At 41.7% G+C, this 16,759-nt stretch overlaps 1 protein-coding gene and 1 pseudogene across 2 annotated transcripts; both read right to left on the minus strand.

The window, feature by feature from the left end:
• Positions 1–540: 540 nt before the first annotated feature.
• Positions 541–1,475, minus strand: LOC308620837 (olfactory receptor 9I1-like; annotated as a pseudogene). Its single transcript has one exon. The product of its transcript is annotated as an olfactory receptor 9I1-like (transcript).
• Positions 1,476–14,775: 13,300 nt separating this feature from the next.
• Positions 14,776–15,700, minus strand: LOC308620318 (olfactory receptor 9I1-like; the record flags this gene model as incomplete). The annotated part of the gene is given in 3 exon segments (XM_081239790.1): positions 14,776–15,167; positions 15,170–15,529; positions 15,532–15,700. Coding segments are annotated over 3 exon segments (918 nt in total). The 5' UTR covers positions 15,698–15,700.
• Positions 15,701–16,759: the final 1,059 nt, after the last annotated feature.

Genomic DNA, 16,759 nt, shown 5'->3' on the forward strand with positions numbered 1-16,759 from the left:
AATTGGAAATTCCACTGGGTTCACAGTTCTTTGATCATTACCTTCCTCATAATGAGTTGGCAGGTTATCCATACCATAAGAAAACCCCTTATTCTTTCCTTAGTATGATTCCCAGCTATGATCTTCCATAAAGAGTAAAAGTCAATATTAATGAGCACAGAGACAAAAAGAATAAAAAAGGGGAAACTGGAAAACTCAAGCATGGTTGAGTTGGGGAATGGGAGGTTGGATATGGTGACCAGTTTACTATGACTATGCTATCTTTTAGCTCTGTGATATCAGAGAGTAGCACTATGGCCCTGAGAATTTGGCGGATGGACTAAAGAGGAAGAGGGGAAGAAAAGAGAGGCAGAGGGAGCCATCCAAAAAATTTCACCAAACTTACAGTTTTCCTTGCAGAGCTGGTAGTTCTTGCTCACTTCTCAGGTGCCAGTGAAAGGCACCTACCGTTCATTCCTGAGGGCAAGCACCATATGGTATTGATGCTTATCAGAGCCTGAAGATCTGGGGAGAATATGGGTCAGGATGAAGGACCCTCATCTAAGCTACATCCCTCAGGAACTGGATTTTACAAATGACTTTTCTGATTGCAACTTTTACGCCTTTGTTCCTCAAACTGTAGATCAAAGGGTTCAGCATGGGGATGACCACAGTGTAAAAGACAGACACAGTCTTATCCTTCTCTGGGGATTTGTCTGAGTTACTTCTCTGGTACATGAAGGCCAGTGTCCCAAAGAAGAGAACAACAGAGGTGCAGGTGGAGAAGGTCTTGGCTCTCCCACCAGCAGACTTCACTCTCAGGATTGTTCTGATGATGAGCATGTAGGAGACCAGAATGATCATGACATTGACCAGGAACATGAGTTTGGCAAAAAAGAGGGTGACAGCCTCACTTTGTGTCATGTTGCTGCAGGCAAGAGTCAGCAGTGGTGGGAGATTGCAGAAGAAGAAGTTGATCTGATTGTCATCACAGGAGGAGAGGGTAAAGATGCATATGGTATGCAGGATGGCCCCCGATACCCCACAGACATAGGCCCGGCCAAAAAGCCCCTACAGATGCCCCAAGTAATTGCTACGTTATAGAGCAATGGGTTGCTAATGGCAACAAAGCGGTCATAGGCCATTACTGCCAGCAGGTAACACTCTGTGCCTGCACAGATGGTGAAGAAAAAGAACTGGGCTGCACATCAGCCACAGGAGATGACCGTTTTGCTTGTGGTCAGTGTGGCTGGGACCTGAAGGGTGATGACCGAGGTATAGCAGGCATCTGGCAGGGCAAGGTGGCTCAGGAAGAAGTACACTGAGGTGTGGAGTTGAGTGTCCATTTGGATTAGAATAAACATTCCCACATTTCCCAGATGGGTGACTAGATAGAAGACAAGAAACATCAGGAAGAGTGAAATGGCCGGTTCAGGGTGATACGTGAAACCCACAAGAATGAACTCTGTCACAGTGGTGAGGTTTCTTTTGGCCATAGGCTCCACATGGCTGGCTGGCCTGAGGAGAATGGAAGTAGAGATTCCAGAGCTGAAGGCCTTTGTCTTCTTCAGTGTCAGACGTTAGGTGAAAACCTCAGATATTTTTCTGCTCAGAGAGAGAAGAGAATGTTATTATTTTAAGAATCTACAACTGGCAGTGACTATGGAGCGTGTTTACCTATCTCTGCATCCCTCCTGAAAATGGACCTTGGGTAGGTATTTCTTCAGGTTCACTTGCTTATTGTCTGTGACTTTCTTTCAGAACAGAGAACTTTAGACTATCAGGACTGGAAGGGACCAATCTGGAGTCTGTCTCTTCTAGAATATTCCCAACAAATTGTCATGTAGCCCAGGTATACACCAGGGCTGACACATATGGATTCTAAGGCTGTGCCCTGATAACTCCTGGCAGGGCCATGTGTATAGACTGTGATGTGAATGATGCCTCCAGAGTGGTCAGATGCAGAATCCTGTGTTACGTGATGGGGACTTTCTGGGCACTCTGCCTTTGGAACATTCTTCCTGTTGGGAAAGCCACTGTGCTCTTTCTGTATCTTCTACACATTAGTATTATGCTCGATTCTGCACGTTGAGTAAAACCCCTCTCTCCCAAGACAGTTATTATACCTACTCTTATCTAGTCTCCTATTCTCCAAGTCAAACATTTCCAGTCATTTCAGCAACTCCTCGTGAGTCCTTTCCTAATCCATTTTTGCTCTCCTGTGAAGAAGGTTATCACCTGTCTTGGATCTCTTTCTTGAGGGTCCTTGAAAGAAAGTGATTCTGTGAAAACCATTAGATTTATGGAGCCCTTATTCTGTGTTGGACATTTCCGCATTAATTGGCTGATTTCTCTCAATAATCCTGAAATAGCCGTTATGAATTTCACGCTTGAAATGTGTAAGCTGAGGGTCAGGAAGTTAAAGTGGCTTGTCAAAGAATAAATTGCAAGTGCAGAAGCCAGGATTTAAGCTATGGTATCACATCCATAGGGCACTGCTTGTTTCATTAATTTTTAGCCTTTGTAGTCTAGAAGTAGCTCACCGAGAGGGGGTTTATAGAATTTGGTAGAACCAGTTTCCTGTAGAAATCAGGTTGATTCTTCACTTTCTGGTGGTGAAATGTGTTCTTTTGTTAGCTATTGATTGCTCTGGGCTCTGTTCTCCAGGACAATGTCTCTTGGGGTTGAGGGTGGAGGCTGCTCCATCAGGGATTCTGAGACTCATGGAGAGGCTGGTTGGAGTCAGGGTTAAAGACTTGTTTGTGAACTATGGGGTTCTCACTAGCCGTAGAACTTCCACAGAACATTTCAGTTTTGATCCTGAGAATTCCATGGCTCATAAGGCAAAATCAAAGTCCTGGTGTTTCAGACACAGAATACCAGGTCCACCAAGTTTCTAATAATTAACTTATCAAAGTAAGGTATGGAAACGGATGCCTATCAAATGTACTGATTAGCGGTAGCTTGATTATGGACCACCCTGGTTTATTCCATTGCTCCCATCTTCTTTGATCTTAAACATCTTTCTTCCAGAACACTGCTGTTACTGTGATATTTCTGTGCTCCAACCACCTGCTTCTTTCTGTCCCTCTGTTAAATGTTTCCCATCATTTTTCTCTTCTCTGCTTCCTCATAACTTTGAGTTATACATAGTTGTGGCTATTCACCCCATGGAAGTTCATCATCTTTAGCTCTATTGAAAAACTGACAAATTATTTCAGTTTTTTTTTAGTTCAAATACTTTAAAAAGGGAATTTGATTTATCCAGCTGCCTTTGTGAGAGCCAGTCCAAAAGTTAAAAAGTTGAAATTATATAGCCAGCCTACATATTAACTGTCTGCTGTGTCCAAAGGGTCAGTTATGTGATACAAAACATAGCTTCAAGCTTTCAGGTGGGTTGTGGAAAGCACCGGCATTGTGACATCTCTTTGAGACCCGAGTCTCGAAAACTCAGTTTGGAACTTACTAGTATAGGCATCCTGAATTTGCACTCACATCTATTATTCTGTTCCATGGCTTAATACATCCTTCTTTCAAAGCAGAATTCTTTATCCTTATTTAGCCACAGAATCTTCTTTTCCTTCTTCCCACAGAGATGGAAATTTAGAGACATGGAACGCATGCTTTAGGACACACTTAACTAGATGTCCTCCAACAAATTTTTTGCTATGCTTATATCGGAAGCTCAAGATTATAAATATAAGTTTCTTTGAAGCTTTTAAAAGATTACTCTGAATATTTCAATATTTGGACTAAATAGCCAGCAAATTCAGATTGCTAAACAATCATATGCTTTAGAGACTTATAGCAATATCCCACTGCTTAGTAGGATTTGGACTGGCCAATCCCACCATCTTTTTTCAGAACTGTCATAACCTTTCAGTCCAGCCCTTGGACATGTTCCACAACATTTGCATAACTTAGTTCATGCCCTCGTTGACCTAAAAAGAAATATTCACCTGGCAGCTTTCTTCTGGATGGTGGTAGCTAAAACTTGTACCTATTCAAAACATTGTCTCAATGGGAAAACCTCACAATGAGAACATTCCTTGAAACTGTGAGTTATTAGCTGTTGTCTGGTAGTTTCTGTGTCCATGTCTGTCCAATGTCTGACATTCTGTTAGGAGAGCATCTGGGTGACTGGTTTCTCTTTCTCTCCAGGATTGGGGGTCACTGTGCACATGACCCTCAGGATGGGCTCATATGCTCTTCTCCACCTTTGTTGGAAATACCTATGACCCTCACACAGAACCCTGGAGTCGGAAAGGACCCTGTGAGGCAGTTCTGTGATTTTCCTGCTCTGTTCGTCAGAGACCTCAGCCTTTGTGGAGATGCCTCAAGGGACACAGCAGTGGGAAGTAAACGGGAGGCTGACCAGGTGGGGAGCTGCCAACTCAGCCCCAGCTTCAAACAAAGCAGAGTTTCTTTTAACGCTGGTAAACAAACAGGTGCTTCATTTCATTTTGTTTGAAAAGGGCGTTCCAGTGTTAAAAAAAGATTCACATCTGGTCCAATGTGTTCTTTTCATTTAGCAGAAGAGAATATTGAACCTCGGAGAAGAAGAACTTTTACCTGATGTGTCAGAAAACATTCCCTCCCAAATTTATCTTGATGGGGCCTCAATACGAGCATCTTATTTGGTGCCTCAGGAGAGGCCATGGGGTTGTGAAAGAACAAAGCAGTCCAGGATAGAGCCACAGGGATGGGAGGATTGCTATGACATAGTCAGGACACTCAGAGGCCAGGTCACCGAGGTTTCCATCTCGTCACCTCCCTCACTGCACATCCCCTCCTGTAACATCCGTTGCTACATTATCTTTTCAAAAGCTTCTTTCAAGGGTCTTTCTCTCTGACCTCACCAGCTGAGACAACCTCCTCAGAGGGATGGGACTCATCCTTGGTACATGCTCTGAATACCTAGTTATTCAACCATGTGGGTGACAGGGGAGTAATAATATCTTGATGCCAATTACTGTTCCCTGCACTTGACATATTTGTTACTAACTGCTGCAACCCTCAGTAAGTACGTAGGTCTATGCTTGTTTCACAGAAGACAGAATTAAAGCCTTGGGAAAATAACCTGTGCAAAAGGTCACACAGATAAAATGTAAAGTTTTTCAAACTTTTGGAAAGCACACTTAATAGTCTCTGGAAAATATATGATCTCCCAACATAGTTACAAGATTTACATGACCTCATAGGGAAAGAACTGGTCCTTTTCTTCCTGCGAGGGACTTCTATAAGGCACTGCTGATATTTTTGTTTTCTGAGCAGATCCAAGGAGATTGCTGCTGTGGCGATCTGAAAGCCATAGTAAATGCAATTACCTAATCTTCCTTGGGCTGATTTTATGGATATGCTGAAACCCACTTTTGAATAAACTCACAGCAGGTAGCAAGACCAGGCTGTGCACCCAGTTTTATCCAGAGTTCCTGGGCAACATTCAAAGCTTGCAACCTCCAGGTTCTCCAGGTGTCTAACTGTTTCGCCTTCTTGCCCAATTCAGATTGCCTTGTTTCTGAATCGTTGAGTTTTCTGATCCAATTGAATCCTTTCGTGTTTTTAACATCTTACAGTTGTCACCTAAGATGATGCTTCTGGTATGAAGGTGGTAATGCTAAATGGAAGAGGGACTCTTTTTTCTCTATGATTCACTGTGATAATTTACCTGCCTGCAGTGGGGGTTACGTGAGTCCAGACTTGCCTGCAAATCACAAAATGAGTGGGACAGGGCTTTATGTTTCTGGGAGAAGTCATCTGCCTTCAATTAGAGCTGACTCAGGGCTCTCAGTAGGTAAGAAAACAATGGGTCTGAGGATTTAAAAGCTCAGGAGGGTAAGTGGTAGATCCTAAATGACCTAATTTCCCATGTTCCTCTCTGTGCTCTTCAGGGACTGAACATTGTCACTTCCATGCCACTTCCTCCAGGGCTGGAAAGAAATGGAGAGACAATCCAGACCTACTTTGATATGTCACAGATGAAGGTACAGACCTGGGCGGGGTGGTGCAGGTCTTATCCGAGGTCACGTAGCTTCTCAGCTGCCAGCTGGAGGGCTGATCAGAAATGATGGTGGAGGATGGCTATGGTCAGGGCGAGGAGACTAGGACCATGAAACCACAGTCTCACCCATTAGTCTGGTCTGCTCAAGGATTCTGCTTCCTTCCAGACCCAGTTCAAGTCTTACCACTTCTGGGAAAGCTGACTAAACCCAATATAGATGTTCCCAGCCCTCAGTGAACTGTACCTGGATTTGCTTTCCATTCTATATTGTGGCAGAGTCTTGAGCATCAGGTCTTCTTTAGTTTAAACATCTGCCTCACAAAATATTCTGTGGGAAAAGTGTTCAGTCTTTTATCCTATTTATTTATTTATTTATTTATTTTTTGGCGGTACACAGGCCTCTCACTGTTGTGGCCTCTCCCGCTGCGGAGCACAGGCTCTGGACACGCAGGCTCAGCGGCCATGGCTCAGCAGCCATGGCTCACAAGCCCAGCCTCTCCGCGGCATGTGGGATCTTCCCGGACCGCGGCACGAACCCGTGTCTCCTGCATTGGCAGGCGGACTCTCAACCACTGCGCCACCAGGGAAGCCCCAGCCTATTTATTTAAAAAAAATTTTTTTTATTTTATACTGAAGTATAGTTAATTTACAGTGTTGTGTTAGTTTCAGGTGTACAGCAAAGTGATTCAGTTATACATATATCCACTCTTCTTCAGATTATTTTCCCATATAGGTTATTACAGAATATTAAGTAGAGTTCCATGTGCTATACAGTAGGTCCTTATTAACTATTTATTTTATATATAGTAGTGTGTATATGTTAATCCCAAACTCCTAATTTATCCATCCCCCCACCTTTCCCCTGTGCTAACCATAAGTTTGTTTTCTATGTCTGTGAGTCTCTTTCTGTTTTGTAAGTAAGTTCATTTTTACCATTTTTTAAGATTCCAGGTATAAGTGATATCATATGGTATTTGTCTTTCTCTGTCTGACTTCCTTCACTTAGTATGATGATCTCTAGATCCATCCATGTTGCTGCAAATGGCATTATGTCATTCCTTTTTATCAGCCTATTTAATTTTGAAATAAAGGAAGATCACTTTAATGGTGTTAAATCAGTAACAACAACAGAGCTGGGAAAAGTCATAACTGAGAAGGGACCTCCTAGGGCCCCTTGATTCCCATTTTGTTGTTGCCAAGGAAAGTGGGGAGGCACATCATCTGTCTATGTATCACTAAATCATATGTTTTCGTTTGGCTTATTTTTGATCTCTCTCTCTTTGTATATATATTTGTTTTCTAGTTGTTTCTAGTTGGTTGTTTTCTTGAATAAGATAAACATTAATTCTTTTTCCACATCAAAGAAGCCTAGAGATAGGCATCCCATGGCTGGTATGGCGGATTAAAAATGTCATCAGGGGCTTAGGCTCTTCCTGCTCTGCTGTTTTCTATGCGTGGCTTGTAGCTTCAAGGTCACCTTGGTAGCTGAATGGCAGCCAAGGCCCCAGCCATCACATCCACACTCCAGATCAGAAGAATAAAAACCTAGAGGCAAGTGTTTTGAGTTTTGTGCTATTATAACAATGCTTTATGAACATTCTTGCACCTGCACCCTGGTAGGCATGGACAAGAGTTTCACCATTGTGCATACTTAGGTCACTGAAATAGCTGAATCACTGGTTATATGTACCTTTGATTTTTAAAGGATAATGCCAAACTGTTTAACAAAATTGTCAGACTAATTTATACTACCCATTTTCCATATCCTTGTCAATATAGTGATGTCATACTCTTTAATTTTTGCTAATCTAACGAGCATACTGTGGTTTCAATTGGCATTTTCCTGATTACTGACGAGAATAAGTATCTCTTCATAGGTTTATTGGCTGTTTGGATAGTCTCTTTTGTGAATTACCTGTTTGAGCCTTTGTGCCATCTTTTCTTAGTGATTTCTAAGTACACGCACGGGCATGTGCGCATGCACACACACACACACAATATAATAGTCCTTGTTGAGTGTGTGTCTTAAGAAGATTTTTTCCCATTCTGTGTTTTGACCTTTCATCTTCTTAATCATGTGTTTTAATGAACAGAACCTCTTTAATGAATACTGACACATTTAGGGATAAATTTATGATTAATGCCTTTTTTTACATATATGAAATTCTTCCACATAATGAGGTTATGAGAACATTCTCCTCTATTATTTTATAAAACTTTTATTAACTTCCCTTTCATATTTAGTTCTTTAGTCTACTATGAATTCATTTTTGTGTGTGGTGAGAGGTAGAGGTCTGTATCAGTTAGAGTACTTATAAGTAACAGATGGCACATTCAACTTGGGTAATGTCTAGTAAAGTCACTATTTAGAAAAGGTGTGGACAAGATTTAAGAAAACCAAGATGGGTTGATGTGGTACCTCACAGCTAGTAACAGAGGGAAACCATTACCAGTCTTACAAATAGTCATTCATATTGTGGCTTTTTGACCTTCAGCCAGTGACTTCCAACATCCCTGTGTTCAATTGCCTCAAGCCAGCAGAATGGGAAGGAGCATGGCTTGTTGGAAATGGTCTACACCATTTATTCAAACATTCTATTGGCTAAACTCTCAGCTACATGTCTATACTTAGCTGCAAAGGAGGCTAGTTATAAGTCTAGTTTTTTAACCAGTCCTAGCTGAATAACATGAACCATGTGGGGTCAGAGAGCAAATTGTGGTAGGCAGCCCCTTAGATGGCCCCTGATGATTCCTGCCCTCTGGTATTCACGTCTTTGAGTAATTTCTCTCTCTTGGGAATGGCCTGGATTTAGTGACTCACCTTTAGTAAATAAAATGTGGTGGGATGTTACTTTTGAGATTAAGTTTCAAAAAGACTGTGGTGGGCAATTAGTTCTGAGGAAAGTCATCTGTCATGTTGTGAGCTGCCTCATGGGGAGGTCCATGTAGCAAGGAACTGACATATTTGACTACTAGTGGGGAAGGATCCAAGTCTTCCCAAATCCATACCTTAACTTTCAGCCCTTGCCAACATGTTAATTACAGCTTTGTGAGAGACCCTGAGCCAAAGACATCCAACTAAACCGTGCCTGGATTCCTGACCCTACAAAAACTGCAATAGGAAATGTTTGCTGCCTTAAGCTGCAAAGTTGACAACAATAGACAACAATAGACAGTGACATGCAGTAGGGGAACTGTTGTTCTCTAGCCTCATGGGGAGATGCTATAGAAGGCAAACAGAGCTTCAATACTCTGCTTACTTCTTGGGTTTTTTTTTTCCCCTTGGATGTTTAGCCTTTGATTTCTTAGTATATTTTCACCTTTTTATTTTATCTTTTTACATGTTTTTAAGGAGCCAGCTTGGTCAGAAAATCCTAGTCCACCATATTGCCAGAAATAGAAGTCCTATTCATTTAAATCTTTCTGCTTTTCAATAGATCTTTCTTGAGCACCTACTGTGATTCAGGATGTGCACTAAAAATAGCAGTTCTTGCCTCCATGGAACTTACATTTTACTGGGGGTGGGGATAAAAAACAAACATGCAGTTAGATATCAGGCATTGTTGTGTCTTGAAGAATAAAATAGCAGGGTAGGGGGATAAACAGTGACATGCAGTAGGGGAGCTGTTGTTCTAGATATGGTGGTCAAGAAAGGTTTCTCCCAAATGAGGCAACATTTCTGCAGAGACCTGGATAAAGTAAATGAATGGGTCTTGTAGGTTGATAGTGGGTGGGTTGGGGGGGAGGAGAATGCTTGTGTAGATAGTTTCTCCTTTGTAGGTCTGCAGAGGATGCTGGGAAGCAGGCATGGATCTCTCATTCCTTTTATTTCAGAGGGGTTGAATGTAGGGAACTTGGACACCGCTTGGTGGATTGTGGATCTGAGAATCATTGTTGCTCTCAGTCTCCCAGACATCAATAGAGCTGTCTTATCTGGGACAAGCCCCATGGCTGATGCTGACTTAAATGCCCAGGTCCTATCTTAGCCATCACAGAGAATAGGGTCCATGTAGGTTCTGAACAAATTTTTATTGAATAACTATTACATGCAGTCTCTTCCAGCTTCTATCCATCCAGCTGCTTAACCAAGAACTGGCAAGTGTATAGGGATTTAGGCTGAGTAAAGTTCTCTCCTTGTTAAATAGGTCTTTTATTTGATTTATTTTGTCTTCTCTTACCTATGACCTTTGAACGTCCCTTCACATGACTCCCAAGTTCCTAAGCAGGAAAACCATCTTTTATGATTCCTGGAGAAAGAGCCTAATGAATAAGACTATTTTTTTGGTGTTGTTGGGAGAAAATTATTTATTTATTTATAATTTAATTTTTATTTTATATTGGAGTATAGTTGATTCACAATGTTGTTTTAGTTTCAGGTGTACTGCAAAATGATTCAGGGACCATTTTGCCTTAAGTCATTCTGTACCAGAGAAGGGACAATTGTTTATAAAATGGTGTTCAAAGGTGTTAGAAGAGAGTAGATAAGACTAGAGTTTCTGGAACCTGAGTCCCTGAGCTCAAATCAAGAGGCTTGCTTCTGTGACCCTGGACAACTTAACTTCTCTATGTCTTATTTTCCCCATCCCTATGTGGGGATAATAATTGCACCTACACCATAGGGTTGCTAAGGCATCATAGAGTTGTTAAATACATCTAAACGTTTTTAGAATAGTGTCTGACATATAATAGGTGCTCTGTAACTCTTAGCTGTATTAATAATAATAATATTTTATTAGGAGCTAGGACAATGAGTTATTAGGTTCTTTAGGTTATAAAAGAGACCATTCAGATTATCTAGTAGAATATGGGTCTATGGTTAAGACTTTTATGCTCCAAAAAGGAGACACGGATTTCTTGGGGGGACCTATTGGGAGTGCTAGAACTCAGTCTGGAACATAATTCAAGATTTGGAAAGATCTAATGTAGCACTAGGGACTGGTTTATATGGCTGCCTCCTCAGCATCTGACATTTGCTCATTTCCTCTCTGGTCTGTCCATAAACATGACTCAGCCATTCTCTCCATAGCTTATCATCACTTGTGAGTCTCATTTCTCAGCTAACTTAGTCTTTTCCCGTATTTTTCCATTTAAATCCTCAAGGGGGAGATACTTTTTAAAAAAACAATAATTAATTAATTATTTTGGGGCTGCATTGGGTCCTCGTTGCTGTGCATGGACTTTCTTTTTAGTTGTGGCAAGTAGGAGCTACTCTTCATTGTGGTGCGCGGACTTACTGCAGTGGCTTCTTTTGTTGTGGAACGCGGGTTCTAGGTGCGCGGGCTTCAGTAGTTGTGGTACGTGGGCTCAGTAGTTGTGGCTCACGGGCTCTAGAGCACAGGCTCAGTAGTTGTGGTGCACGGGCTTAGTTGCTCCGTGGCATGTGGGATCTTCCCGGACCAAGGCTCGAACATGTGTCCCCTGCATTGGCAGGTGGATTCTTAACCACTGCGCCACCAAGGAAGCCCAAGGGGGAGATATTTTTATTGCTCCTGCTTAGTAATCATTGTACGACTCTAGAGCATCTCATGGCTCTCTACTCTGTTCACGCATTGATGAAACCTGGTTCAGGGGCTTATACTAGTCTGATCACTTGAAGGGGAAGGTCAAGTGCTAGAACAGTGGTTACCTAAGCTATGAGTGGGGAAGTTTCTCCTGCAATGAGAGAACGATAGAAGTATAGACACACTCTTCATTTACTTTATTTACTGAGTCTCATAATGAGACCCAGTCCTTTCTTTATTCAAAGAGTGTAGATATAATCAGTGTCATGAGAGCAGATCTGCTGTAACATACTGGAGAACTCCTTTCCATTAGAGTTCTGTAAGTATAGAATCCTTTGGCCCTGTTGACCAAGCTTGAACTAGTCCCCAAAGGGGAATTTATTGTAGGATTCCAATGTGTCTTAAGGAAGCAAGAAAATTACTGTGGCTGCTTCTTAGTACAATGGGAAGTAGGAAATAGAAACTGTCAGAGCTCTTAGTCTTTTTTGTTGCAGAGTCTCTTTGAATAACTACTTCATTTTTGCCTCTCTCTTGACTTCTCTACTTTGGACAATTGGGTCTCCTATGCTAAATCTCTTTTACATGTTGAACTTCATAATGCCCATGGAAAAATTTTTATTAAACCTAACGTGGGTCAGGTGCTCACTTCTGAACAAATCAGCTGTAGGTAGGGTGAAGGGCCATCTTAATAAAATGGTTGTTCCCATATAGAAGGGCATGGAGGATCAACTTCTCACAAATTCAAGATTGGTTAGAGGGGTTGGGCACACAACAATACATTCAGTGAAAAAGACATCCTTTGGCTACCCCTGACTATGTGGGAGGTAAACAAATGCACTCTCCCCTTCCATCCCCCAAGTTAAACACCCATATTGATTTTATTTCTTGGGTGAAAAGGATTTATATTCACCTTCCTGAATTCATTCTCTTGCCCTATCTTTTGTTCATGATCTCTTTACTATTTGTTCACGGCCATGGAATTGTGGCAAGGCCCAGGGTTGATATCGGAAAATGAGGGAAAGCGAAGGGAAGAGAAAAATATATATTGAGCAATTAATTGGTGCTAGATTTCTTAGTCATCACCTTATTTAATTTTTACCATACACTCTTAAATTAGGAGTTGTTACATTTGTTTTAGACTGGAGGAAATTTAGGATCTGAGAAATTAAACCATTTACCCTAGGTTTCACAGTGAATTAGTGGTAGAATTGGGATTCAGATACAAACCTGACTCTGAGAGACATTCCTTGCCTATGGGGCTGTAAACTCTGAACAAAGGGACTTTGAGCAAAGACCCAAAGGGACTATGAGAAAGTGTTTTCTGAATTGCAAAGTGGGATCTTCTACCTAACCATGTCTTCGCTATTTGCCGCTTCCATAAGGCTCAAATGAGACCATGCCTGTGCCATAAAAATGTGTTCAAAAACAATTATTGAGAACTCATCTGGTCCGAACTCTGGCCCTGGAGACGAGTTCAGCAACGAAGAAAACAGACTCTGCCCTGAAGGGTTTTGCAGTCTTGTGCGGGAGTTTCAGTTACTTTCCCCTTTTACCACATCTTTTGCCAGAGAAGATAGTATGTGGTTCAGCGTTTTCCTTATACCTGCCTTATACCTACCTTTGCTCTCTGACTTTGCCATTCCTGGAAATAGGATGCTTGGTAGGAGAAAATTGTTCATGAGGCAACCTATGTGAGTGGAGAGGAGAGGCAATGCACCATATCCTTCAGAAACTAAGGAATTAGTCCTTGAGGAAACAGCCCCAAAGGCTTAATTCACTTTGAAGATATCAGAGTAACAAAGCAGGAATAAAAAAACCTGATTAAGTGGGAAGGCAACTTGCAAATTTGGAATTTGCAAATTTCATTGTTCTGGCTTGAGCTCTCCAAGCAGGTGACTGGAATCTCTAGAATGGTGAAGATGAAGGCTCATTTCTTAAACACTCCCTTCCCTTGGCCATTTAGAGACTCAGTTTTGTCTTACACAACACTCCTCCCTTACTGAGGTGATCAGTCACTCACGCATTAAAAAAAAAAAAAAAGACTATTTAGCTTTATCCACAGGGATCTCCTGATACAATCCTTGTCCCAGAGAAAAAGGCAGTATTGATGGGAACAAAACTGAGAGAGAAAGGATGGGAAACCCAAGCATGCAAAGAGTATTGGGCTGGATTGAGATTAACTGAAGACCTCTGGGGACTCTGAGATTCTGTAAATTATGATGTCAGTGAGCAGTATGAGACTTCTGGGTTCTTAGGAATGGACTGGAGGTGGGAGAGGGAGAAGAAAGTACATTTGAATTGCTGGAAATAAATGTTATCACATTTGCAGTTAAAATTTTTTTTTTTTTTTTTTTTTTTTTTTTTTTTTTTTGCGGTACGCGGGCCTCTCACTGCTGTGGCCTCTCCCGTTGCGGAGCACAGGCTCCGGACACACAGGCTCCGCGGCCATGGCTCGCGGGCCCAGCCGCTCCGCGGCATGTGGGATCTTCCGGGATCGGGGCACGAACCCGTGTCCCCTGCATCGGCAGGCGGACTCTCAACCACTGCGCCACCAGGGAAGCCCAAATTTTTTTTTTTAGTGATCTTTTTTTTTTACATCTTTATTGGAGTATAACTGCTTTACAATGGTGTGTTAGTTTCTGCTTTATAACAAAGTGAATCAGTTATACATATACATACGTTCCCATATATCTTCCCTCTTGCGTCTCCCTAAAATTTAAAAAAAAAATCTTTTATTGAAGTATAGTTGATTTACAAAGTAGTGTTAATTTCTGCTGTACAGCAAAGTGATTCACTTATATATCAATATACATTCTTTTTTCATGTTCTTTTCCATTATGGTTTATCACAGGATATTAAATATAGTTCCCTGTGCTACACAGTAGGACCTTGTTGTTTATCCATCCTATATATAATAGTTTGCATCTACCAACCCCAAACTCCCACTCCATCCCTCCCCCACCCTTCCTCACCCTTGGCCACCACAAGTCTGCTCTCTATGTCTGTGAGTCTGTTTCTGTTTAGTAGATAAGTTCATGTGTGTCATATTTTACATTCCACATAGAAGTGATATCGTATGGTATTTGTCTTTCTCTTTCTGACTTACCTCACTTTGTATGATAATCTCTAGTTCCAACCATGTTGCTGTAGATTTGCAGTTTTTCTTGTGTGCCTGTGGTACCTCTCTACCTTCTTTTTATTTGTGGGTACAGGTTGCATATACTGCTGGTGCCTATTAGGATCTATTAATATGGGAAAAAAATGGACCAAAATGAGAGGTCCTTACACCCAGATCTACACACTCTGTGACACTTGGAATCTACCAGTGACCTTTCTGAAGGCCGCTTTCACATCCTTATTTCTCAGGCTGTATATCACAGGGCTCAGCATGGGGATGACCACAGTGTAGAAGACAGACACCACCTTATCTTCCTCAAGGGATTTGCCTGAACCATTCCGCAGATACATGAAGATGAGGGTCCCAAAGAAAATGGCCACAGCAGTGAGGTGGGAGGAGCACATGGAGAAAGCCTTAACCCTGCCACCCGAAGAGTTCACCCTCAAAATGGTCTTGATGCTAAGCGGGTAGGAAATCAGGATGACCAAGGCATTGGCCAAAATCACAAAGTTGCCAAAGAAGACAATGACAATCTCAGTGTTTTTTGTGTCACTGCAGGCAAGCTTCGGAAGAAGTTGATCTGATTGTTATCACAGAAGGAGAGGGTGAAAGTACACATGGTACGCAAGATGGACCTCTCTAACCCATAAACATAGGCTCCCAGCACTAAACTCCAGCAGATCCTGGGATGCATGACCACAGTGTAGAGCAGTGGGTTGCTAATAGCCACATAGTGATCATAGGCCATCACAGCCAGCAGGAAACACTCTGTGCCTACACAAATGGTGAAGAAAAAGAACTGGGAAGCACATTGGCCATAGGAGATGACTGTCTTGCCTGTGGCGAGTGTGGCCAGGATCTGAGGGGTGATGGCCGAGGTGTAGTAGATGTCTAGCAGGGAGAGGTGACTCAGAAGGAAGTACATTGGGTATGGAGTTGGACATCCTCTTGGATCAGAATGATCATCCCTATATTCCCCAGAAGGGTGACTAGATAGAAACTCAGAAACACCAGGAAGAGGGGAATCTCCAAGTTAAGGTAGCCAGTAAAGCCCATAAGGATGAACTCGGTTACTATGGTGAAATTATTCTTGGCCATGGATTCAACATAGACTGTTGATCTGAGGCTGAGAATGAAATGAAAAAAGAAATCCCAGAATTGAAAGACTGATGTTTTCTCTCTGGTAGAAGTTAGGTTTATATTTCTGGGCAAATGTACAAAGATTGTTTTTGAGAAATCTTATACCTGGCTGATTCTTCTCTGGCATCCTGCATTTTTGGAAGCTGAGCCATGAGCTGGTGTTTCTAATTCAAATTAACTCTGGTTTATATTTGGAAATTCCTGTGAAGATAAGAGACACATAGACTCCGAGATTTGGAAATAATCTAGGCAGCATCTGCTCTAATCCCCATTGGATCTTGGAGTCTCCTCTGCTGCACACCCTCCACGTGCTTGTACGGTTGCCTTGTGAGCTTCTATCTGTGGACAGTTCTACCTGTTAATTCTCTTTTTGTATCTGGATTCTTTCTCTTTATATTCTATGCATTGACTTTAGTTTCGCCTCTTCCAGACAAAATAGTTCTAATCCCTTTTTCTCAGGAAAGCATTTCAGAAGTTGGAAGATGACAAATCTGCTCTTTATGTGAACTATTCCCTCATATTAACCATTGATATATATTTTTCTTATTATCTAATTCAGCATGTGGTCAAAAATTGCTTAGTCAGTTGGTATTAAAAGACGTTTAAGGGTACAAACTAGTAGATAAATAAGTTCTGGAGATCTAGGGCACAGCATAGTGATTATAGTTGAAATACTGTGTTGTAAACTTCAAAGTTGCTAAGAGACTTGATTGTTCTCACCACGAAGAAGACATGATAGTTATGGGACATGATAGAGGTGTTAACTTATGCTATGGTGGCAATCATATTGCAATATATGTGTATCAAACCAACACATTGTACAACTTAAACTTACACACTGTTATATGTCAATTATATCTCAGCATCAATAAAAAACTGAAAGTCTTTTTCTCCATTTTAATCTTTACCACTTTAACCTTTCCTCTAGCTCTAATCAGTGGTCACTAGTGGGAGGGAGACACTGACATATCATATAAGACATAGACTCCTTGAGCTGTTCCCTCCACCCCACTCCGGCAG

Source organism: Mesoplodon bidens (genome assembly GCF_964165515.1).
Source record: "Mesoplodon bidens genome assembly, chromosome: 7".
Taxonomy (NCBI): domain Eukaryota; kingdom Metazoa; phylum Chordata; class Mammalia; order Artiodactyla; family Ziphiidae; genus Mesoplodon; species Mesoplodon bidens.